The 27,344-nt window shown below is 40.4% G+C and overlaps 1 protein-coding gene across 2 annotated transcripts in view; it reads right to left on the reverse strand.

The window, feature by feature from the left end:
• ank2b (ankyrin 2b, neuronal) overlaps nt 1-27,344 on the reverse strand; it is a 241,092-nt gene that overhangs the window by 138,501 nt on the left and 75,247 nt on the right. Inside the window, exon 1 of one of the 2 annotated variants that reach the window (XM_035993710.1) lies at nt 26,510-26,726. The exons of the other annotated variant lie outside the window; for it this stretch is intronic. Coding sequence (XP_035849603.1) covers nt 26,510-26,596 — 87 coding nt within the window. The 5' untranslated portion in view covers nt 26,597-26,726. Of the gene's footprint in view, nt 1-26,509; nt 26,727-27,344 lie in introns of those variants that run through there. 2 annotated transcript variants of the gene reach the window in all.

The following is a 27,344-nucleotide window of genomic DNA, read 5'->3' on the forward strand; positions in this document are numbered from 1 at the left end:
TGTCTCTTGTCATCTAATGGAAGAGTACCTCTTTAAAATGTATAACACATTTTGTATCTTTAAATATTACAAAGTACAAGCTGCAAAAAATGTAAACAACCATTACTGTATAGATACGCTCAAGGATTTTTATCACAGTAAAATAGTCACTGGAGCTCTTCCAGTCTGCTTCAAGTTCCAGGTCCCAGTAAGAGCTGCGTGTAGAAACTAAATTATGTTCCATATCTCAGGACAGATTAGTGTTCAGCCAACCTGTTAATCAAAACCCACCCGTCCTGCCCCAGAGGATTTAAAGGCTTTATAAGGCTTGTGACATCATCTGCTTACGACTGCATGGCTGTGGTTACACCGATGCAGCTACTGGGGCCAAAATGTTTACTTTCTGTTAGAGATATCATTTAATAAGATAGATATTATGCAGCTTGATTGATTACATATTTAATGTTGAGCTGTGACACAGGATATTATTGTCTGTTTTGTATTTCCTCTGTTAAAGGTCCAATGTGTAGTAATTTCTCCCATTTAGCGTTGAGATCATATATCGCAATCAACTCTCTCATACCACGCAGTTCAAAGTACATATTACAGCTACGGTAGCCTTCAGGCTTTTTTATGATGACACCGGTCTCTTGCTCTTTTCAATCTCCTTTTTCTTTTTCTGGGCGAAGAAGAAGACTCCTGTTCCTGAAATGATCTGTACCTGTAAGTTTATCATGTGACAGCGTAAACGTGAAAGGCGGAGCAGTATGTCCTGTATATCCCTTACCGGCTAACGTATTTCAAGATGGCGCATGAATATGGAACGTCTACCCCAGTTCATGTGAATGCAAATGTAAAATTTCAAGCCAATAGGAATACTTGGAATTGATGGTGGTGGTAAATATTCATGAAAAAGGACAAGTTTGTGAACGGGCAGCACAGATTTTGATAATGAACGACTAAAAACGTTACACACTGGACCTTTAAGAAACTCCTGCATGCTAAACTGGGAAAACTAAACACTTTTAGTGTTGACTTACTCAGAAAAACACTGTAAACGGACTTGAAGACACTCGCTAGCATAGCAACATTGAGGCTAAAAACAACCCATAATGCAACACTGTTTTCAATCTGAAATTGTCACAAAGGCTAGACAGAGGACGCAAATGCACGACTTGCAACCGTGATTTCGGATGGTGAAGGCGTTTCTTTATTGTACAATGAGTACAATACGCAGGCAAAGGTATCCAAATCCCAAGGCTGAGGCTGAGCCAAAACGCAGGCACTGGTCAGAACCAACTCACTGGACACACACTGGTTGTGATGTTACGTTCTGTGCCGAAGCTTCAGAGTGTGTTAAAGAAATCAGTTATCGAGGCTTGTATCATTTTAGACAAATGACGTGATAGATGATGTCCGAAGCCTCGTCATGACACCACATGACCACGTGGTTTATGAAGTGGTTAGAATCTACACGGTTTTATTATACGTCTATGATCTACACCAGCACTTTCACTGCCCTCTGCCCACTTAAACCACTTTCCAGTTTTATAATGCTAATATTGTCCCTCCTGCTATTATTATATTATGACTTACACACATTTGATAGCCACATTCTGTCAAGGCAATTCGTTTTTTTATAAAGTTATGTTAACAAATCATTACATACCAGCAGAAAATACACACTATATTGATATACTGGTGCAACAGATCACATCAGATTATCAGTAAACTGCCTGTTTTACACTCTTTGACCAACAGGTGATATTGTGAACACATGAAGCCTCAAGAAATGAACCCTTTTGCGAACCAATTTGCTGGTGTGTTGTCTACCCCTCGATTGTATTACATCCATATATACCTAGAAAAAAAGATTGAATAGGAAGAAAATGATCGATCAGGTATGTGGATTAGTAATTGATTAATCTATTGCTCATATTCATGTCTATAGCATTGCAGATCTCAGCAGTTTGATACATAAAAAGTGACACGATACATTTCAGTGTGCAGAATATGATGCATTATCTACATGTAAATGACTGAACTGGTCTGCTGATCAAAAGATGAATACCTTCTCTAGACAGTAAATCCCTGTTTACAGTGTAATAAGTTGACATCATATTATGAGATATTAAACACATCAAATATGAAATATTAAAAGATATCAAAATAAAAGGTAGACACTATGGATCATTTTTGTCTTCTGTAACTCAAGGGACTGCTCCTATCCTGTCATTATAAAACAACTGGAACTAACAATAATGCTACTATACCATTCCCCTGGTGTGTGTGCTGCGCAGCATTGGTGCAGTAAGAAGTGTCTGTCAGCAGGTGGCGCCACAGCTGAAGCAGAATCACTTTAAATATTCACAGGCATCAGGTACTCCTCGTGTTAGTGTCCATGGAGACTTTTTGGGGTGTCAAATCACAGAATAAATGTCCAAAACATCGCACTGTATATAAAACAAATTTAGTTTTTTGGTTTGGTTTTTATTGTAACGATAGAAAGTAAGACATCTCTATGAGCCATAATATCTAATCTCCACAGAGGGAGGCTGACATTTGGCTCCCCCATCCCCCTACAGCCTGTATTCATGTTCAGAAACACAGGCAAATATAGTATGCACACACACACACACACACACACACACACACACACACACACACACAAACACACACACACAAATGCAGCTGCATGCATAACTAACACATATACATGAAAAAGACAACACTTACAGCATACAGAGGTGATGCTCAGGTACATGTATGTGCACACATACACACTGTACACTCCATGGGGTGTTGAATAATGGATGAAGGCTAAGGGTCGAGGTGGGGAAGGGGCTAAGGGGGTAGGATGGTGATTATTCACCACAGCCTGAGGACACTAGAGGTGGGGGTTGGGGCTCCTGGAGGGGATGCAGAGGAACACGGGCTCATTACACATCATGAGGACACATTTCCATATGCTGTATTGAGGGTTTGGATTAGCATCTCTTGTAAAACACACCATTTTCTTCTTTTGGACATCCTGTGAAGAGCTGAAGCAGCACTGTGAGGGTTAAAACTACTCACTTGTGTCAATCAGAGACACTGCTGGCAGGTGAAGGATACAGGAGGGAGGCAGGGCGTGTCTGTGTGTGTATGTGTGTGTGTGTGTGTGTGTGTGTGTGTGTGTGTGTGTGATGCGTTTGATAGGAGGAGGGGTCGAAGGTGACTCGATAGTGAATCAGTCAGGAGAATAAGAACCAAGGAAAGACGACCAATGAGATCATCCAATTCCCATTGGCTATTACCTGCCAGCCACTTGTGAATTATTACACGCGTGTAGAACAAGGCCGTGGTTAAAAAGTTAACGCTGTAACGCTGCAATGCAAACGTTTTTTGTTTAGAAAGAAGCTGCCAAAATGGAGGTAGACATTCTCTGTTTTTTTGTTGGATTGTTAAAGACAAATAATTACTTTTTACTTTTTTAATTACTTATATCAATATGTGTGTCATCAAAATTGAGTTAAAAAAAAAGATTTTAAAGAACAGACAAATGAAGGAAAAGAAATTAGAAATTATTTATATTCAGAGGAATGTAAAATATTCTGTTTTGATTTTTTACTCGACAGTGTTGAATAATTAGCTGACGCATTGTTGTAAAGAGCAATTTAGGAGATGAATATACGTTTTGGTTTTTCATTTCAAGGGCTCTATTCTAGGGTACTCATCTGATTGACAAGTTTCAATTCAGAAGGCGAGCTTTCACATGTATGTACATAAGCAGGGTGCGAACTACAGGGGAGCTCGGCTCCCCTTAATAAGACATGGGCTCCCCTGAAAACGTGATTTGTGAAATTTTTGGGGGGGGGGTCCTCTAAAAATATTGACAATGTGTAATTTTGACGTGCAATTTCAGTTTCGTGTAATGTGATCATCGTGGATTATTACGTGTAAAATTGAAAAAAAATCATTCCTTCATGCATGTTGGCGATTTTAACCTAATTCACTTCAATAAAGATAACTATACATACTATTCTTGTCATGAGCATCAAGGCGTGGTGGCGCTGCGGTGCAAATTCAACTCATGTTTAGTACATGTTAACTCAAAGATTCATAGAAAAAAATATAAACGTTGGAGGCCATTAATCGGTGCGCAAAGTCCTTGAAATCCATTCTGTAGTTAGCATCATATAGCCATGGCAAAAACAATTTTTTGGGGGTTTTACTAAGAAACTGTGTAGCGATGACGTTAATAGCATGACCGATTCACCTGCTGCAAGCCCTGTTAGCACACCTCCCGCCGGGGTGACGCAAGAAGAAGCTGAAGAAATAATGTCCTCTGTGGCTGAAGATGGTGATGGTAACAACTCGCCAGAGGCCGGTCACCATCCTAAGCCCTCTTGCTCCTCTCTCCTGTTAAACTGGAACAGCCAGCAGTGGAGAGACTGGAAGAGCCGATATACATGGCTGTTTGTTAAAGATGGAATTATGGTATTCTTCGGTAGCCAGAGTAACTTTAACCGTTGTTCATGTTAAATCTCATAGACAGCCTGATTTATAGACTATTTGTGGGTGGCGGTTTGCTGTTTGACCTATCTATTCCTGTCGATAAAGTATAATAGGGTAAATCCTGTATAGTGCATACACTTGTAGGTGTTATGTATCTCTGTAAGTCATTGTACGTCGCAAGCACTGGGAGAATGGTAACTGGATGGAGTAGGCACATCAAAGCCACACCTAAGAAGTTCGTACAATTTTCTTAAACTTTATGAACTTGTGATGGTACACTGATAATAGAAACATAAAATAACTGAGGAGATAACAGATTTTGGTTTGCTCAATTTAAATTATTCTTTGCATTACGATCATTTGTGTGCTGCTGCAATCACCAAATTTCCCCTCTCGGGATCAATAAAGGCTCACCTTATCTTATTTATCTTAATTTATGTGATTCCAAAACGTCTTATTCTGTGCTCAAATTATCCCATTTCACACTATCGTTTACAAGGAAACTTATTGAATGTGGCGTCCACTTCAGTAAATAAAGCTGTAACTCCCACTAGTCTAATGTACACTAATGAAAATTGAAGAGGCTAGCTTGGAATTTAAATCAGGCAGTTTATGTGGAAAATAAGCTGAACTTCCAATTGACCGTGTCAATCCAACTAATTAGACTGTCTGCAACCTCTGGCTGTGGAGAAGACTCCACACCAGAGCTCTTATCCTCTGACCCCTCTATTGTATTTGATTAAATTCTCATCTGATTCTTTCTTTTGAAAACCCACATTGACCAAAACATCAACAAAGATCTCCAAGATACAAATGACAGCATTGCCTTGTCTTTCTTTCCTCTGTGTCACTTGTGAGAAGCAAAGGGTGGAAGAAAGCGAAGTGCAGTGGAAGGTCTTGCGTAACAAGGCGATCTTTCAGTGCTGATGAATAGACTGGGCTTTTTGCATTTGGCTGTTGCTGCTCAGTGAGCTGTCATGTCTCCAGCGCTGCTCTCATGTGTATGACGGGCCTTGTCATTTGAAATGGCTTTAATTCATCCAGGGCCAGGCGCTTCCTATGAACTTCACCTTCTGACATGCACAAACTCTGGAATGTGAACTAAACGGCCTACGACATTACTCAAAACACGTACTCACACTACTGCTGACAATATCATGGGGTAGCACGATTGTCAAGTATACCCTACTGATCAACTTAATGAACCAGGGTTTAAGCTGCATGTTAAGAGCCAGATAGCCATTTATGTTTTACTCTTGCCTTGATAAGACCTAAGTGGGCATTCCTCTGACTTTTTTATATTGTATCAATGGCAGTGGAATAATTGTTTTAATTCACGGCAGGTTCATTCCACTGTCAGTAAATCATGCTTGCTGCTCTATAGAAGTTCTGTATTACAATACATTCTTAAAATGCGGTGTTTGAGAAGACGTCCCATGTCTGGCATCTGACTTTCATCTGAGCAAAAATCTATATTAAATCAATTAGGTAAGGTGGACCTTTATTCTTAAATTCTTGTCTAGTGGACTTTACATATGATGACGTGCTTGAAGGAAAATACAGTTGATTACAAACTTTGGTTTCATTTTTTACAGCTCTGGCCATTGGTTCTAAGAGTTTTGATAACATTGTACTTAGCAAAGTATTTGCAGAGATCTCTCTTTGCTTAAAGTACGTCGAACATGGAAAGAAACAAAACCTGTCAGATGATCATTCAGCTTGTAGACAGACCCAGAAGTCAGTGAAATTTGTTTGGAAGGGAGATCAAACGTTAAAACTATTAACTATCCAGTGTAAACATTCATCCCAGTTGACAGAGAGACTTCCAGGATAAATCTTGTGTACAATACTTGGCAAAGCCATGGTTTCCCTGTGCAATAAGGATAATTGGCAACATTACATATGCTCTCACTTTTGTTTTGTTTTTCAAAATAATCTTGTTTACAACCTGTATGATTTTCTAATGGTTCATCTTTCTTGCCCTGTTGGACCTGTTTTTAGTGACCCTTTAGCCACCCTCATACTTCAGTTTGCCCACTGCTCATCCTTTGTAACACTGAGTCTCTATCCTCAGTATGCTGGGACATAACAGTTAACAAAATAATAATCACAAGACAGGCATTTTGGTGTTCCCCAGGGCTCTGATCGAGGACCACTTTCCTTTCAGTGAGTGGAAAAGCATGCACTGCTGTAAAGCCCTCAGGGATGTTAGCATCACACTGTCTGTATAGTTAACAACATGTTCAGAGCCACGGCAGACCCTGGTGACTGGAATGAATGGATTCTTTAAGGGGGTTCAGTCACTGAACTTGTGCTTTTTAAGGACAGCATTTGCAATGCCTTGCGTAATATATTGTGTTAGAAGTCTTAATTTGCACCACATGGCTGAGAAACTGTTATCTTAATCAATGTAACTGATATCATGTCCTGCCAAGAATTTGTTATTTTCGGATCACAGGAATAGCAATTCTGAAGATTTTTAATCAATCCTCACATTTATATGTTTCATCAAATGGTCAAACTGACGTACATAGGTCAAGATTGGAAAAGATTGGTAAACTGTTTCATATGACAGCACCAACAACAGCATTTCCCTTTTGCTTTGTCCACGATCTGCGCCCCTATTGGTTAACATCACTGAACTTGTAGACATGCTGGGTTAGAAAAGGCTTCCGCTATGACACAACACCCCACAAATGCTGGGTACCGAGTGGGGCAATTCTCGGATAGATCCATTAACCAATCAGAGTGTGGCTTGACAGTCTGGCAGCAAGCACTAATGAAAAGCTTTATTCATGGAAACAAAATCATCCAAATGGTTTTAAATTTGGTAAGCATACTCAATATGAAATCCAATTTTCAGTCGTGACAATGGGAAGCCTCTTCTCAACACCAGCATGATGATTGAGTAAATCTGGCACAGAAAACATGCCGAGGCCCCACCAACACACACTGATGGCTAACAAATAACTGTTGTTGAAAAGTTACTAATAAATCAAACAAAAGCTTGGTTTTTTTATCACCTGTCAGACTTCTGCTTTATCATGTTACACAGCAAGATGGGTCACTCAAGCATTGTTAATCCAAGGGAGGAATTCAGGTTTTATTCTAAAGCAAGGATGTCCTGTCTCACTCTGTGTGTGACTGTTCATCTGTATGTGAAGGGTGAGAATAATATTGAGGTGCATCTGTATAGGCGCCTATGTGTGTGTGTAGCGTGTGGTGAGGCTGTGCCAATTGGATTAGCAGAAACAAAAGCTGATGTTGGTGGTGAGGCACAGTGAATGAGCCCAGCTGAGCTAACTGGATTAGCTCAACCACTGTGTAAGGCTTTAATGGCTTCATGCCTCCAAACGCACAGATGGACTACGAGGGGAGGAGGCAGGGAAAAAGTGCAGAGAGGGATGTTAAAAAAACTGTGAAGACGAGGCATGAGATGTGACAGTAAGGCTGATGGATTAATCAAAATATTAAGTGGAAAGAAAGACTAGGCCAGAGAAAGACAGTACAGATGTTGCCGTCACAACTGCAACCACTTCTGGATAAATCTTTCCCAAATACATCAACATGGGTTTCAACATGTTGTCATGACCTCTTGGGCCTGTCAATGTAATTTTCTTTGCCAAATTCATCAGGTTTATAGCATTTTAGCATGTTTAACAGCAGGTACAAGGCATAGCCTTACATTAAGGAATCTTCAACTGCCTGTAATAAGCATCAATATAAATAAACGTAAGGGCAAAAAGACAAGAAACAAAACAAACACAATTACAGTCTATTTATGCTGTATTCATCCATTTGCAAAATGTGATTGGAACCTAACCCTACAGTAACTTCTTATTTTTAATGTTCCAACATTTGCAAAAATCATCTTTCAGCAATAGGCTATATAACAATATTTTACAAATATATGTCCAAAAGGAATAAAAAACTATCTTATACCTAATATGCATAGCTTGGGGCCGAGGTAAAAAGAATCGAACCAAACTAAATATAAGAGCTCCCCCCATAATTTTACTGCAGGAATATGCTGTACCTTTCATTTTAATCAAAACTCAGAGGAAGATTTAGAGAGGGACACAAACACTAACCTCTGTTGTTTATTTTTGCACTTGAGCTCTCAGCTCCGAGCCAAACAAGTCGACAAACTAGCAACATAGGCTTTGGTGGGTAAAGAGACATACAGGCACACAAGTACACACCTGCAAACACATAGCTAAATACAACTAAAGCAGAAGAGCTTCAGACAGAAGCCTGAGGTCCCGACTCCGTTTAAACACTGCAAATTCCAGTAGAAAATGAAACGATACACAACTAGGACCAGGGTACTATCAAAACAGAATGACCCTTTAAAGGCCTCCAAACATATCCGCGCAGTCCTCCAGTCCAATAAAAAAAACAGATTCTCACACCACAGCAAATCTCCCCAAATCCCCTCAGCCTCCACAGAAAGGTCAATCTTCAATCAGGAAGTCAGTGGGAGGCGAGCCACTGCAGAGGTCAGAGCCACCAAATGAATGTCTCAAACACTTGCACCCATAAGCACGGTCAGAGGGTGATTTGGCGTGAGTGGTTACATCATACAGCACAAAGGCCTGCTGGGTAACAACTCTCTTTTATTCTCTGTTCCTGAGTGTCTTTATTCATGAATTGTATTACTTGAGGCCAAGAGCCTGAGCCTAAACATCTCCATACACTGGACTTAAAAGACCATAACCATATTTTTTTAAGTCTTATAGAACTTCATAACTGTGACTAATGGTTGGGAATAACGATGGCAGCATTGGCATTATTGGGGAGGGAGCAGTACAATAGAATAAAAACCAGAAACACATTCTGACAAATAGCAACAGTTGAACATGAAACTCTATTTACTTGTTGTCAAGTCAGCATAGCAGCAAGGTCAATATAAGCTTAGAGAATTGAAGAAAATGCTAATTTAATAAGCACCAAATGCCTTGATTTAAAAGCATGGTGCATTTGATCACTCCCCAGGTTTTTGTCTAATGTATGTGCAGAGAAAATACATGTAATTACTATACATATAAATATACATAACTATATCAGACAGGCAATACGTCATCCAAGGGAGGCTCTCATCAACCGCCCCTTTCTGGGTGAAAACAATCCCACGTTCCCATAGACGGCAACAATGTAAACAGAGGAAGATGAACATGTCTCCAAACCTTTACTTTAAACAACCTGTTTTAAATTAATAACGCTATGCCGAAGGGTTGCAGTGAAGTTGGTTGCATCCAAAAATCCTGGTCTCCAATTTGTTCCCCTGCCATGTCCTAAAAAAGATCCTGATAGATTGGCTTTGGCTCCAGGCTATAGACCAGACCGCCAAGGCTCCCTTGCGCTGTCACATCAGGAGAGAAACTTCGAGACTTTTACACTGAGATTTGAGGCTCATAAGATACGTGAATATTCTCAGTGTGGTAAATCACTAAACAATGCTGCTGACAGTTACTACTGATGGATAGCTAATGTTAGCTTAAGTGGGAGGCTGCTACACATAACATTACAGTAACAGATAATGTTAGCAGCATCAGACTGTCATCTCCAACTAAATCTTAGCCTTTAGATTAAACAGTTGGCTTTTAATAACTGGTTGATTAATTACAGACAACACTCTAACAACTAACAATAGTGATTCAATCAAATATCTATGTCCAGATAGGCAACATCCTCGCCGATCATCCTTAAATTATTAAGAGAATTGCATTGACTTCTATCGGAGCTTCTGTTTTCAATTCAATTCAATTTAATTTATACTGTCAAATCACATCAGGAGTTATCTTAGGGCACTTAAGAGATAGAGTAGGTCTAGACCACATTCTATAATTTACAGAGACCCAACAATTTCCCACAAGCAAGCGGTGACAGTGGCGAGGAAAAATTTCCTTTTAGGGAGAAACCTCGCGCAGACCCAGGCTCTTGGTGGGGGGCCATCTGCCGCTGCTCTTTGGGACACAGAGACACTGATACAGATACACAGAAATACAGAGACACAGATACAGATATACAGATATGGAAAATCCTTGACATTCTGCTAAGTACCAGTATGTGCCGGTCTGATGAATTTGTGTCTATACCTTAAAACCTTCCTAGGGATTTAAGATAAATCTTTTAGTGAAGTAATAATGACAGTGTAATAGAGGCAACATCCTTTAGAAATTAGCTGCAGCAACTCAAACCTCACATCATCCCAAACCTTGCTTAAGTAGTTTGAGAAATATGAGATTTGAGCCTTTCCCCCACTGTAAACACAGGACAGATGGTGGGTAAGCAGCAAGCCATATGTATATACTGAGGCATTTGGAAAATTATTCTGATTGGCTGCATTCAGTCTGACAGGCCTTATTAATGTCAAACCCACTTGGTTATAAAGTTCTGAAAGTTTTCTGCACTTTGCTTCCTTTCCTGCTGTAGGTGGACTGTATTCACAGAGCAGGAGGTGGAATGACTGAAAGGTTCTCTCCACAGCAGTGGAGGATTATGTGTCAGATATAATATATGACACTGTAGAAAACTGCAGTAGTGACAGTCACTATTATCAAGATCATCTATGTGTCAAAGTAAACTGATTATTATGACTGCTATTTCTATAACACTGCTAGCTTTATCACACTTCTGAGAACTGTAGAAGCAACAGACATTTCAGGCTAGATGACCTCCTTCAGTCTGGACTGCTATTTTTGAAAAAGGGCATCTGGTCTGACACTTCTCTGTGGCAAAGCTAGTAGGTAGTTATGTCCAGCTGCAGCCAAACTACACACTACAAACTACATTTAAAAACATAAAAAAACAGATATACACACACTGACAAGCCATAGATACTCAAGAACTGATCAACGGACAGCACAGTAGATTCTAATCTACAGTCATCACCCAATTGTGGTCACACATGTATAAACAAAACATTTTAGATTTGTCCAGAGGCCCAGGATCAGCAGAAGATGTGTCCTCATGATGCCCCCATGGTCAGTGGGCACTGGCTCCATTGATCTGGCCAGTAATCCTGGTCAGTTGCTTAAACAAGCCATGCAGAGGAAAAAAAGAAAAAGTAGTGTCTGCTCATCTGTGAGTGAAAAGATAGCAGTCTTTCCAGAAGTGACAGGGTGAAAAAGATTAACTGTCTCAAGTCATTTGAGATAAGCTCAATTTAAGTCTAAAATCTTTTGAGACAAGTCAAGGTAAAGTCTGACATCTGTTAGAGAAAGTCTCAGGTCTATAGAGACAAGTCCAAGTTAAGTCTCATGTCAAGTCTCAAGTCCTTCAAGACAAGACTTAAATCAAGTCTCAGAGCTGTCTTTAAATCTTTTGGGGCAAGTCAAAGTTAAGTCATTTGAAACAAGCCGTAGTCTCTCAAGTCAAGTCTTAAGTGCTTAAAGGCAATTCCAAGTCAAGTTTAAAAAAACGTCCACAGCAAGATTTTAAAATTGAGATTTGAATGCTTTCATGACTCAAATAAGTAAAGTCAATCATTCAAGCTCAAGCCAAATCACAAAGTCTACCTTTAAGATAGTCTCGCATTGCCAGACCTTCCTCCACAGCACTGCGGAGGAGAGTCTGGCTAACTTCACACAGCATTCCAGGACGGGAGAGAAACAGGTTTATTGGCATTTCTTTAAACCAATCACAATCGTCTTGGACGGCGCTAAGAGCCACACTGAGCCCCGGTGCTACTGCAAAATAGCCTCGGGAAGGAACTTGTTTTGGTGGAACGTGTACGTTCAAAAGTAGTTTTAGTTGTGCAACAGAAAACTCAGATTGGACAGATAGTCTAGCTAGCTGTCTGGATTTACCCTGCAGAGATCTGAGGAGCAGTTAACCATAGTTCTCAGAAATCCACCAGAGGTTAGAACGCCAACACAAAGAAAGAGGAAGGTTAGTGGATGTATACTAACCTTAAGATAAATGTTCTCCAACTTTCAGCTTGTTGCCATTTTTTCATTTACTACTTAGGTAGCATGTATAAGCATATTCAAACTACAGATTGATGTAGTGTGTCAAATACCAACATCAAGTATATCGGTCTCCTCCTTTTCTTTCCTCTGTCTGCTCCTTCACACTCGGCTGAATTGAAAGCCTTCCCCCAATCTCCAATCCCTGTCCAACCAATACCCCTTTCTTTCTATTGTTCCAGCAGCTACAGTATATCACACCCTATACAATTCCAGTACTGCCAATCAAGTTAAGCACACCCATATTCAGCTGATATATGGTTCAAATAAGGCTTTTTGATCACTTGCTTTTTGATTTCATGCTGTAATTGCTGTCACTGTAAATTTGATCAATTCAATTTGTTTTACTCCACCACATGCCAGTCAAACCCCTTTTCAAAGGCTTCTGACTGACTTATCTGCACACATATTCATAAATATAAATGAAGTATCAGACTTATAGTTATAGCTAACAATGTTTTATTTAAAGTTAAAGGTGCAATATGTAATACTGACAGCTAGTGTTTAAAAAAGTTACTGCAGTACAAATTCAAAATACTGGAGAGATTCGTCCAGACTCGAAGTTCACATTGGTTGCCAGGCTGAGACCACAGCATCCAACAATGTTGCTAGACGCTTGTCTCACATAGCCAGACATTACTCCACAGCACAGCGGAGTAGCTAACGTTAGGTTATAAAAGCCCGTGCTCACGCGGAGCTCTGTACCCAACTGACAGACACACTTTTTCGGCTTAGAATTACGGGTACTCTATATCATTCAATGTAAGTACACAAATGTTGAAATGACATAAAATGCCCGTCCCTTGTAGCCGTGATAAATTAGCCTGAAGCTAATGCTTACCTGTTCAGGGGGTAATTAGCCAACTAATATTCAAATACATGTCCAATATTTACCTGGGGTTTGTTACGTCTCTGGTCACGCAACTGTTAGAAACATGGCAATGTTTTTTAGGTCAGGTAGAATCTATCTCCGTTGATCCTGTTTGTTTGTTTGCTGCTTTCATGGCTGTACTAACCTTACAGCTGTAGCGCGCTGGGTTTACGTTTTTACAGATATATCTGGCAACCCGGCCTGGCTGTTAAAATGGGCAGACAACACACAGGCCAAAACACAAACAGAAATTCTGTCACGGAACAGAAATTTCAAAAGGAGAAAATACTGGTATTAGCATTGTTGTCTTGTTGTTGTTGTTTTGACAGTTGGGAGGATGTTAGGAAGACAATTATTCAATTAATGTAATACCCCCAATGAAAACACAACACATCTGTGTCAAAATGACAAACTCTACTCTTACATCTTGTCTAATTTCTAATTCAGAAAACAATATGTTCTTATACCGAACAGAAGTCCTACGGAGGAGGTTAGGCTGGATGATTGGGTGTACAAAGCTCGGAAGCTTTGATATCGGAGAATGGGGTTTGAATCCTGTGACCTGCTGGTAGGTTTAGGCTACTATATCACTTGGTTAATAGGGTAAAAATACTAGTTTTGGTTAAATATTAAAAGAGTCAATGTGACCCTTTTGCTTCAAGTCAGCATTGACTTTTTCTATTTTAAAACAAAAGCACAGTCTTTCCCTAACCTTAACAAAGTGCTTTGAGTCGCCTAAATATGACCAGAAAAAGCAAAATCATGCTTACGTTTGGAGCAGATATTGAAAAAACAAACAAGTGAATTATAGTGACAGTGAACAGTTTGCAGATCTGTTCAATATATCGGTTTCTTCTATGTTGATAAAAAATGGGAAACGCCCGATCCATGGATTGGTTATAGGAATGAATGGGGTAAAGCCTGACCACTAGGCTATTAACAATGCCTTTTGCAGCTCTGATGAGTCCATTCCTGATTGGCACTCCTATTGTAGACTCTACAAATAGAGGTTGTGTCTCTCCATCTAAATGGAGGACACAACCCTGTATTTCCTACGTGTCAAACCCTAACCAAAAACCTGTTCCCTCATTTCAGTGAGTGGAGACAAGTTAATACCGTAAATCTGAATAAGATCTACTGGATTTCTACACTATGAAGTGTACATTAGGATGACATGAGACCTGGGAGATTAATCAGCTATATTAAAAGCTACAAGTTTTTTTTAAAGGAGCCTATTGTAACATCTGGCCAGGGACTGCAGATGAAAACTAACCTTTTGGCTAATTCTGGCATATTTACATACATGTTATTAATTATTATAAATATAAATAAATTAATATGCACTGTCCCTGAACTGAAATAAAGATTAAATAAAAATGATTTACAACCTTATCTTAAAGCAAGATCATGTAACATTTGAAAAGAAGAACACAATCTTCTTTTCCAGAAATTAAAAGTTGAATTCATAAGCAATAAAAACAGTTTGTAGGTTGTTGGGTTGGGAACCGGAGGGTCGCCGGTCAAGTCCCCATACGGACCAAACTACAGAGCGTGGATCAGTAGCTAATGAGGTGCCAGTTCACCTCTTGGGCACTGCCAAGGTGCCCTTGAACAAGGCACTGAACCCCTCGGGGCGCTCGGTGGCTGACTGATGTTTAACAAAAGTTACATACACAAAATATAGACATATACTTCTCTTTTCTGCTTACTCCCCCTCTCCTTCACTCTTATATAGAATAAAAATACCGTAATGATTTATGCACTTTCCATCAAGGCAGAATTACACCCAATCGCTGTTAGATTAACCTCTATCTTACTGTAAAAGGAGCCTATAGTTTCCCTGATCTCGATCCTGTGACACAAGAAAGGCAAAGAAAACAAACCTGTGTGAAGTGTTTCAGTGTCAATTTATGTGTTTGAATGCCCAGTGATCACAGCTAATCCTTCTCTCCAACCTCACCAGCTTCAATTTCACTCCTGCTTCAGGGGGATGGAGGAGAACAAAGCATAAGGGAGTCATATTAGATTCCAGTAGACATTTGTTTTCTATGGCTGATTGCTGGGCCTGATGAATGTTTTACTGCCACCACTGCAGCTAACTTTTCATGAAATATCAGATTGCAGGCCAGTCTGTAAACTCTGAAAACGACATGGGCTGCAATGGCATGTCCAAGTATCCAATGACAGTATACATAATGTAGTTAAGACACACTGCAAATGTGCAATTTGTTTTGGCAGAAAACGTGAACTTTTGAAAAAGCTGGACTATTAGGTGATCAAGAGTTCTATTCAGAAAAGAAACTGGCATCAATCTAAAGCTTTGCCTAACTTTTTCTGCATTATGCACATAAAAGGTAAACAACATTATTCCTTTTTCCTCATGGTTCGTGATATCAATGGTCCCAATTCCAGTTCCAAACACCTGTCAACATCAACTGACCCAGATGGATTCGGTCCAACTAGGTGCTATCAGTTTGTGACAACAAATTCCTAACTATAATTGACCACACATTCTAATATGTACCTAGTCTCGCATTGCCAGACCTTCCTCCACAGCGCTGCGGAGGAGGGTCTGGCGAGTCTACACAGCATTCTGGGATGGGAGAAAAATGTGCTCTGGTTAATTGGCATTTCTATAAACCAATCACAACGGTGCCTCTGCAAAGCCTCTGGAAGGAACTTGTTTTGGTGGAACATGTGTACGTTCAAAAGTAGTTCTAGATCACGAAATATGCTTCCCATTGAAATACATTAGTTTACATTTTCGTGCTGGCCACCACAAAAAAAACGAGAAAAACTTGCCCATGTACACGAATCAATAGATTAAATAACGTGACCATTTCACGAACTGCCGTGAGACTGGGTTGGGATATAGGCCGCATTGCTATGGAAAAACGCAAGATAGCATAGAAACTGAAACAAGCTGGAGGAGTTGAGGAAACCTGAAAGGGAGAATAGGGGAGAAGTGAGATGTGGATATGTGGCTGATGAAGGGAGTAAGATTAGAGAAACTGAAACTGCAAGAAACGTTTGATGAGCAAAAGGTGAAAGAAAATGTACATGCACTGTATGTGCACAAATTTAAGAAGTAAACATGCTCTAATATATTCATGACCTTTAAGTGTTGCTTTACTCGGTTTTCGGTTAGGTTTTTAAAAGGCATTTAGAGTGCAACCATTGAACCAGCTGGGATGCTCAATGTGTCTGAGCTGCACCCTACTAGATGATTAAGTTCACTTTTTGCACTGAAATCGAAAACTTCTGCAGGGAACTGTCTGGAAAGTGTAACCACACAATCTACCCCTGTGTCTTCAGGCCTGTGACCTCGCTGAGGCCAAAATCCTCTGACTTGCCCAAACACCTTGCATCACCAGAACCAGAGAAGCTCCATTGATCCAAGAGCCACCCCAGAGTCCCCAGGCATTACTAATGGATAGATCTTCTCATCAATAAATAATCCCTGACCATCCATAAGTGAGATGGGAGACGCCTAGTTAGTGTCTGAGCACTCCCACTTCAGCACAGAGCTGTCTTTCAAAGCTGTCCCTACATATATACATATAGTGCTAATGCAGGCCTGACGCTCAGTAAATGACTGGGTTTGGCAGTTCATCAGGGAAATGGCCACTTTTGTTGAATCCATCAGTGAGGTGTTTCTGCAGAACTAATTAGAATTAGGGTGATAGCTGGTCCAGCACAAAATTCCAAAATGAAAATGAGAAAGTTTAATATACTGAGTACTTCAGTACATTGCTTGACAACATACAAATGTCCAATTACAGTGAAACATAATCGCTAACCAATCATATAACATCAGATATCCCACTTACTCCTTTGGAGGGTTCATCAATATTTAAAAGTTCTCTACACCTCACCACCAAACAGTTATTTGTCCTCTCAAACTCTACATGCGATCTGTTGTGGTCTGTACAGAATAAGCCTTTAAATCAGACAAATAGCAGTTAAAATCCCTCCAATTCAAAATCAATAAAAAGTTTGTATAAAACGTCATCATGTTGAGTCGATTCTGAACCAATCAACTGTTAGATCAGCTGAGAGGCAGGCGTTTCCCAGTATGCCCTGGGTCCGCCTGGGTCTTGCAGTTGGTGAAAAGCAACTGCGCTTCCTGCGTCTCAAACCTGCGGCCGCCTTGATCTCGTGAGGTTATCGTTGCCCACGTGTGCAAGACGTCAGAGCAAGTCGGGATCAAGTCGGACACAAATCTAACCGGCATGCATTGGGTGGCGATCGCCGGTGATCGATTCTGCGTAGACCTGTCTCATCTCGAACGAGCCTAATCTGTCTGAGCTCTTGGCCCGCCTTCCTGAAAAGCCCAGTCTGCTCTGATTGGTCAGCAGGCCTTCTCTGTTGGATAATGTTAATGGAGGAATTAGGCAGTTGAGAAACAGTGCTGTCTGTGAGAGAGAAAGCTCCATTTGAAGTGAAATGTGTTTTTGTTCTTTATACATCTATTACATACACAAAAAAAACTTTAAAACACACTAAAAACTGGGAAACAAATCCAAAAAAACATAACAGGGGCTCTTTATAACTAGTCGCCCAGAGATGGAGCCAACTCACAAATTTCAAGTCAACTAGCTAGCTTAGCTTATAATATCTGCCAGCACCAGTTGAGATTTCAGCTGGCAAAATTGATGGTTGTCAGTTAAAAATAACAAGCCTGCCTTTGTGTACCTCTGTCTTAAATCAAAGACTTGTTTCTAGTACACATGTTGAGTGGTAAATCTCTTATGCTTGTAAACTACATAGGTGCCCTGTGGAAAGTTTGACAGAAATAGCATCAATAACAGCAATAGACAAACAAATCTTACAACAACTATCTGCTTTTTCCAGCCTTGGACCTGACGACCAAAAAAACTAACTGAGACATCACACATGCTGTTGCTTTTGTTACTGTGAAAAACACGTACGGTCAAAATGAAGAAATTCAAGCTGTTGAAGACATGAGCTCTTTGGCTGCAAGCATTTTACTCATGATTCATAATTAGATACAAATGTTTTTTTTAATATTTATTTTAGTCTAATATATCTCATATCGACAAGTTGATGTCGATATGGATCACACGCTAATGTATAATCTAGTCTACATCCACGACGTTCCACTTCTGTGATTTCGGTGCCGCCGGAAATTCCGCCAGATCTCCCTCATCTGGCAGGATGTCCATCTCCTTCCTCTTTCTTTGTGTTGGCGTTCTAAAATCTGGTGGATTTCTGAGGACTTCTCTGCAGGGTAAATCCAGACAGCTAGCTAGACTATCTGTCCAATCTGAGTTTTCTCTCGCACGACTAAAACAACTTTTGAACGTACACATGTTCCACCAAAACAAGTTCCTTCCTGAGACGGAATGCTGTGTCGACTAGCCAGACCTTCCTCCACAGCGCTGTGGAGGAAGTGCAATGCGAGACTACTCATACTGACTTACTCATTCGGAGTGAGAATCATGACCAACTCTACAGCGTCTGCTGGATTCATAACTAGGCAACAGTTGGCTAAGATGCTAGCCATAACAACTTTATCAGACCAGCAGTTTAAAGGCTTTTGGTTAGCTTTACACAGGTTTTCTCATTTCAGCCGTTACAATTCTTTTTAACTTTTCCCGTTCTGAAACTGGAGTAGTCACCTAGTATTGAGATTTTATTTTAGGCCAAATCTCAACAGTAACACCGACATGGTTTATATTGTGATAAATATCATAACTGAAAGAACAGTGATGAACAGAAGATTGTTGTGGATGTATGTTTTTCACACAGCACAAAATAACAATTCCATTAACTACTCGCTATTTATTGAATTGAATTATATTGCTATTGATTAAAAATTTGAACTTTTTGGAAAGAAGGCAAAATATGTTGGTTGGAAGATCATGTTTGTCGTGCTTGTGTGAGGTAGCCCTGTAAAAAATGCCACGCCTCCACTCTGTTCGGTTATCATTGGTTATGGCACCAGGAGTCTGAGCAGAGGGGGGAGCGGATTGAAGTTATTTCCTGATACTAATGTGCATCTACAGCATCAGCCACCATACTGAGATTAAACCCAATTTTCTTCCTTTAGCCCTCACCTTCTCACTCAGCATCTTAATCCTCATCTATCTGTCTTTCCTCTGTTTGGCACGTTTTTCTTGTAATAAAAGAGAACAACAAGAAGCCTAACCTCCTTTTAAACCCAATCTTTTTAACAACCTGGATCACACAGCAACACAACAACAGCATCATGGCCGTCCAGGGAATAGCCACACCCTGACCAAGGGAGTGCAGCTTTGCCCAGTCAGGGATGGATTCATTACAGGCAGTTCTATTCTTGGAAAAAAACACTCAAGGACATATTGTAGTACTATTAGAGCACTGCTCCTGTCAAATGTTAGGCAAAGTGAACTGAATTGTCACTTTTCAGACAAAAACCCAAACTGTACATCCGACAATATGCTGCCAGAGCCTAGACATGTAGCCTCAGATGTTTTCAGCTAAAGGTTTTCTTTTTGGCGGCAAGGCTCTTGGTCGCCATAGCGACGTCTGGGTGTCATCCTCACAGACCATCTGTGTTGTTGTTTGCTGTCCAAAAAAAGAGGCAGCATGGAGGGGTCAAAGACACACACACACACACACACACACACACACACACACACACACACACACACACACACCCACACACCCACACACACACACACACACACCGACACAAACACACACACCGACATACACATACACACACAGGCGTACACACACACACACACACACACACACACACACACACACACACACACACTCATCAAAGTAGGCTTGAAATCACACTTCAAAAATACACATTATAAGAACAAACTAGAATTAGTGTCTTACAGTTGTTTGCCTCAAATTGCAGTTTAGACCCTTGTCTGACTCATAAAATATACGAAGTGAAGACTTTGAAGGAACTTAACAAAAGGTATTACAAGTGTATCTTTTGGCAAAATGGAAGTCATTACTATATGGCGATGTATGATTCCAGGGAATAAAACGTGGATGCTTCACACATAGACTATCTATAAAATCACAACAGTTTCAAGATGGGCACCCAAGATTAGTGTCACCAATTCAGTATCTGACCAAATTTTACTGTAAATATGTTTACAATCTCCCCTTCTGTTCCTGAGTTATGGCGTTGAATGGTGGCCAGTTTTTGTAGAAACACATTGTGCCAAATAGAAGGACGGACAACCCAAAAACGCAATACATAAAGCCTCAGGTTATATGATGAAAGCAAAAACTCCAACAACAGGAGACATTTTGTCCCCTGATGAGCTGAGTCACAGGGTGAACAGTCACTGGATCAGAGAGACACTCTGGGTACGTCCTCTTTATCTTTAGAGTTATTTCCAGACAAATCAGACCAGACAGCAGGGAAGTAACCCAGTAATTGTGTCACGGCGGTCGATAGTTGTCCTCGTATAAGGATTGATGTTCTCTGTCTCCAGATCCTCTGACCAAGATCTCCTCATTTATACAGTTGTTTTTTTTTTTGTGACAGGACGCAAACTCTGGTCTTCCACATAAAAGACAGACATGTTACATTCCACCAACCCCAACCTCCACACTGTTTCTTTCCGTCAGATGACATAAAGGGAACTCTAGTATTTGCACTAACACTGAACACTATTGGACAAATTGTGAGGTGCAAAATTGTCCAATAAGGAAGAAATGTCTTGGTATACTGGGCTGTAAAAAAGTTGGTTTCACTACAGAAACTGAGGTATCAGATTGGCGTAAGTATTTACACGTTTTAAACAATACCCAGCCCTACTTCAGTTCTTATTAAAATGTCTCAGTGTAATGTAAGGTTAAAGGCTTCTCATATACATAGGCACTATACATGTACAGTATATACTATGCAAGTGCCTTCTGACATTGATTGGACTAGTCACATCATAAATGAAAGGCAAACATGCGCGAAAGGAAATCTAATGTCATATTTTTATTCCTAGATAACTGTTGTTTAACTTAAAAGCCAATATAAGAGACCAGCAGGGCAGCAAAAAAAAGTTATTTGGCTGAATATGACTCTCTTTCTCTAAATGAAAAACTGCTGAGTCCCAGAAACAGACGGGTTGAAAATCCCTGTACTCTCCGTCTGTTGAAATAACACACCAATCTGACTTTAGCAAACTGTCCTTGCCCTGCAGAACAGAAACCCACAAACCTGAAACCTTCCTGTGCTCATCAGAAAATAAAACCTGCATCTTCATCAAGGCCACGGTCTTCCTCCCCTTGAAATAATCTATACAGTGAACAAGCATAGGCTGTATGGGTACAGAGGGGATGTGTTTTAAACCCCCTCTGGATCAGTGGGAGAGGAGGACGGGGTAATTGAGTGGGAGATTAAAGTACTTAGGGCTTTCATGAAAGAGCCAAGAACACGCTGTATTAAACAGAGGCTTTCTACCAACTGAAAACATCAACTCAAGTGTGTGTTGGTTTCCAAATATGAAGGATTGCAACAGCAGACATAAGCAGAGCACCTCACTCTCAGTCAATTGCCCTGCACACAGCAAAGATCAGCTCCCATAGGTCACCAGCTGGGTGTGTATTTGTATGTGTGTTCCTGTGTGCCGATCTAAGCATGGGGGAGGGAGCATATCAATAATTCATCTATTGATTCTGAATGCCCCCCCGCTGCCAAACGCTTTGCCCTGTGCTTCCACCAACAATTTACTTTAGTAGATTCAGCAATAAACACATTCGCACACAAGTCCTTTCTGAGCCATTCCCTCTTTCCCCTTTCAATCTAACAGCAGTTTCTCTATTTTGCCTTGTAACATTTGTTATTCAATTCATTTTTCAATTCAATTTTATTTATAGTATCAAATCATAACAAGAGTTATCTGAAGACACTTTACAGATAGAGTAGGTCTAGACCACACTATAATTTACAAAGACCCAACAATTCCAGTAATTCCCCCAAGAGCAAGCATTTAGTGCGACAGTGGCAAGGAAAATTTCCTTTTAGGCAGAAACCTCAGACAGACCCAGGCTCTTGGTAGACGGTGTCTGACGGTGCCTGTTGGGGGGGTGATGAACAGCAGCAATTATAGTCACAGTAAAGATAATAGAACTATGACTAGAAATAGTAGTTGTAGTAGTTCACGGCGTAACGGTGCACTGCAGGGCGTAGCAGGGCACTATAGGACGTAGCAGGGCATATGGTTACTCTTTCTGGTTTTTCACAGTAAGCAACTGCTTCAGAGCTCGTTACCATTTTTCAATGGCTAATGGACTGACCAATCACAGTCGATGAGGCAAGAGTTTAAATCTGTCTAATGTCATATAGTTGAGAAGTAGGTGAATCTGCTGTATCAAGACATGTTATGCCAAAAAAACACATGTAAACTACCAAAATAATCTTAAATCCAGGCCCGCTTACTGGGTTTTACTGGAGCTTTCTACTGCTCCTCATCAACAGATGCTGTTTGCTGATACAGACCATGATGAAGACCAGTTGAAAGCTCTGGAAAAACCTAGTAAGCAGACATTTAGTTAAAGATTTTTTTGTATTGTTTACACAGTCAAGAAGAAACGTTAACACTCAAGTGTGATATCTTGAATAGCACAAAACTAGGGCTGCAACTAACGATTATTTACATTGTCAATTATTTTCTCAATTAAACAATGTTGTTTGCTCAATAAAATGGTGAAAATGTCGATCAGTGTTTACCAAAGCCCAAGATGATGTCCTCAAGTGTCTTGTTTTGTTCACAACTCAAACATAGTAAATTTAGTGAATAGTGAATTTAAAGAATTCTTTACTTTTTTTCATGGAAAATGACTCAAACCAATGAATCTTTCAGGTACATTTGTATGTGTATTTATTTTTTGATATTACCTTGTCTAAGTGATGTGTTGGCAACACAAGCAGCTGACATTAGTGTCCTCCTTTTTTTATGCACTTTTTCTGGCATTTCTCACCGCTTTCTCAGCCAATTAAAGAGGCAGACATGCCCTAAGGCAGCAGGCATTCTGGTCTATGAATGGAGGCGTGGCTACATGCTAACTGCTGTTGTGTTTTGCTTACTATAATTTTGTCTTAGTCTTGGAGGTAAGTAGTCATTACTCCTGTATTTGTCCAAAAAAAGATGCTTGGTGTTTATCAGCGTGAACTAATTACAGTTCGCAGTGATGCCATTTTAGAAGAAGCCATCTTGTACTAATGTCTTGCTGTTTCCTGTTGCTCTGGTCCGAAATCATCTGGCCAAAGGACTACAGTTGAAAATTAGTTGGCTGGCTAACACTGGCACATTTACAGAAATGTTAATTAATGTGTGTTGTCCTGTCCTGTCCTGACTGACATAGCCAAATGAGCACAACGGCATTGAATCTGATAGTCAGTCATGAAAAACAGGCTTGTTTACATTCATACATCACTGTTATTGGTTAAAAAAAAAAAAAAAAAAAGACTGCGAAGGAATCGGCCAAGCCAGTCTCCTTCTGTAAGCCTCAATTCCCTCGAACCAACGAACAGAAAGTACCGCGAAATCAAATACTGCTGGATTTTGTCTGTCTGTGTCCTTCTAGCCTGTGAGAAAAGACTGGGCTGTCATATGTAATAGAGAAGGATAGAGAGAAATGGAAAGAGAAATACAGAGTCAGCTAGCAGGACAAAAAAGTCACCACAGACAGAAATATAGACACAGACTGAGGCCATGTCAATGCTAATTTGGATACCACAGGGCTTCTAAGAACACTGATATACTGTATGATGGTCAGCATTCACAGTCATGATTAAGTATTTCAGTGTAGCAGCAACATTAAGATTCCAACCTTTTATCTATTAGTTCCTTCTGTCAAAATAGTTCGACCCTTCAGTAAATGTGGATGGTTGGGCATACAAAAAGTCAAAACAGTCAGTGTTGGTTTCTTGTAACCATGACCATAATCTCTCCTGAACCATAACCAAGTACCTACCTGACCTTAACCATTGAAGTGGAAGATCAGAAAAGGCTCAAAGAGGTTGTTTTGGACAATTTATTTAGTTGTTTAGTTGAAGGATGTATTGGTTGTCATAGAGAATATGAGGAAGAATAGCTTAAAGCGTTTATTCTTCTGTTGTTTTAGTGTAGACAGTGAACTGTTATATTACGTTTCAATGAATTTTCATCGTAAAGACAATAAGAATGAATTCCTGCTTTTTATAGTATCTATTTCTAAACTAAACTATGTGTGATTATCGAACCAATACTGTATTTCTGAGGCAGGTATCTAATATTAAAGTGTATAAAAATACATGAGACTGTCATTTTACACTGAAAAAATAAACTAGTCAATGCCCTCTAGTTGACACATATGTAATGTCGACACTCCTCCTAAATACCATCAAAAATATTTTGGCATTTCTTAGCTACAATTCCGAAGTTAGTTATTCAAGTCTTTATATGTTATATCCAATATCTTTGGGTTGGTCAGCCAAAACAAGATATTTGCAGACAGCTCTAGGAAACTGTGATAGACCTAAGTAATTTGAAACAAACAAACACAGGACCTCGACCCAGGAGACCATTGATCTTGTCCTGTTTGAAAATATAAACAGCAAGTTATTTTTACTTATGTAACAAACGGAACTACATCACGTTCGTAATTCCGTCATGTACAGTACACACGGAAGTGAAGTAACATAACGAATGTACTGAAGTAGTTTTTATGCCTAAACCTAACCAAACTGTGACCGTTCCACGTTAACGATGTGTTTAAAACCTTGACCGTTACATTTAGGTCAAATGACGGAAAATGTATTTTCTGCCATTGCAAGGGGAGCTAATTCATTAAATAACTAATGGTTGCATTAGAGCGTAGGAACAAACAGCCTATGTGGTTATGTGGTTTGGAGGACTTGTTGTATTGAACTTGTATAGATAGTCAGGTCATAGTCTGGATCGATGACAGTTTGGGAATGGGATAGTTATGGAGCCGCCGCCGGAAGTTCCATGTCTCTTACTTTGAGCTTTCTTTGTGTTAACTTTAAACTCCGGTCGCATCTAGCAACATTAACCGGAACCTCGGGGAACCTCTCTAACTGGGACGTTTTGGGACCGATTGCTGTGGACGTAGTACACACGGAGATACACTGGTAAGAGCTAATGACTTTTAACCATGTATCCAGCTAATTTAAATATTTCACGTTACTGTATTGTGTCAACAGTTAACTTCATTTAATATTGTATGTGGCGTTTTCTTTTGCGGGGTGCAAATGTTCCACCAAAACAAGTTCCTTCCAGAGACTATTTAGCAGAGCCACCGTCGCTGCGTCTGGAGCTTAGCGCCGCCCAAGACCACTGTGATTGGTTTAAAGAAATGAAAACAACCCGACTGTTTTCTCTCCTATCCAGGAGTGTATGCTCCTGTTGCCAGACCTTCCTTCGCATCGATGTGGAGATAGGTCTGACAATGCGAGACTAGTCAGGTCATAATATTACTTAATTTCCATGTCTTTATGAACACAGCAATCTGTGCCTTCATTGAAAGCTGACACCGAGGGTGATGGGTGTATGTGGCTCATGATGGTGGTCGCAGAAATAAAACAATAAGCAGCAATCTGTCATGGATGTCAAGAAGACCTCATATAATGAGGATGACAGGATAACAAAAATCTCATGAGAGCTGATATCTTTGTGTAACGCCGTCCACAACAACAGGCACACAAAAGAGTGAGCAGAACAGGGAGCCACCCTGTCAGCATGGGAGAGCATCCTCCTCCTACTACTCCCTGCCTAGAGGTGTTCACAACAACAACAACACACTGAGAGATGAAAAGAGGGGGAAACACAGGGAGCAGAATGGATAGGAGGGAGTGGTGGAGGAGTAATTCACCCAGGGGAAAAAACAGATGAGATGGAGAGAAGAGCTCTCTCTGGGAAATGGCTTTACTCCAGGGGTGGAGATGGAGATGGCGATGGAGAGCAAAATCAAGTCAGCATCAGCAGGAATTAAGCTTTAATACAACCTAAAGACCACTCCCTGAGACAACAGTAACACCTCTGGCCAGAAAAAAAAAATCACAAACCCACACTCATCCTCCAGTACTCTCCACCTGCTCCACCTCCACTACACCCAGCTCCTGCTCTCTTGCTGGGAGGAACCAGGCAGCGTTCCCTCCTCTCCCTCACACTCCTCATGCTCTCTGTACAATATGGCTCTCCATCTATTCATTTACCTTCTTGGGTCTCTTTCTTCTCTGTCCCAGCCCATTGAGGCGATCGCTGGGGTCCAGCCGGTAGTGGGAGTGGTTGTCCTCACTCATTCTCTCCCCAAAGCAACTACTTTTCACTCCACTTTATTCCTTTTTTTTTCTCTCTCTATCCACTCGTCTTGTCTCTTCCCCCCTCCTCAGTGAAACGAAGCGAGCTGACCTCTCTCCTCTCTGGTCCTCACTCTCTGGCTGTTGTGAAGCGCTGAGCCAGGCGGAGGGGTGGAAGGGGGTGGGGGGGCCGGGGGTTATGGGGGGAGTGGTCGGGGAGGGGGAGGAGAGAAGAGGGAGGGGAGGGAGCACAATGGTGTTGCTATGGCAGCAGCTGCCACGAGTGTTTATCTGGAAACGTCGAACCAAAATAGTCGCCACACGCGCATGAACACACACACACACACACACACACACACACAGCTGCCACATGCACATATTTTTTTTATTATTCCTTTGAAAAAGCTTTAAATGCCAGAGCAGCAAGATGAAAGGAGGCAACACAAAACATAACAGCTCAATTATGACACTGAGCGATTAATGATAATACATGAATCAAAATTCAGATAAAATATTCATATCACTGTTATGAAGGCATTCACAATAACAGTAGTAAATGAAACCAAGAAAATATGCATGAAAGCACAACTGTGTGTATGTGTGGGTCAGAAATGAATGACACTCAATCATTATGCTACTTATAGATACAGATCTAAGCTAAATCAGTGTAATTGCCAAGCCTTTACTGTTTCTGCTTTTCAAATGTGATGATTCACATAATAATGTCCAATTATATCAACCAGAATGCTCA

Source organism: Sander lucioperca, chromosome 17, assembly GCF_008315115.2.
Source record: "Sander lucioperca isolate FBNREF2018 chromosome 17, SLUC_FBN_1.2, whole genome shotgun sequence".
NCBI lineage: Eukaryota > Metazoa > Chordata > Actinopteri > Perciformes > Percidae > Sander > Sander lucioperca.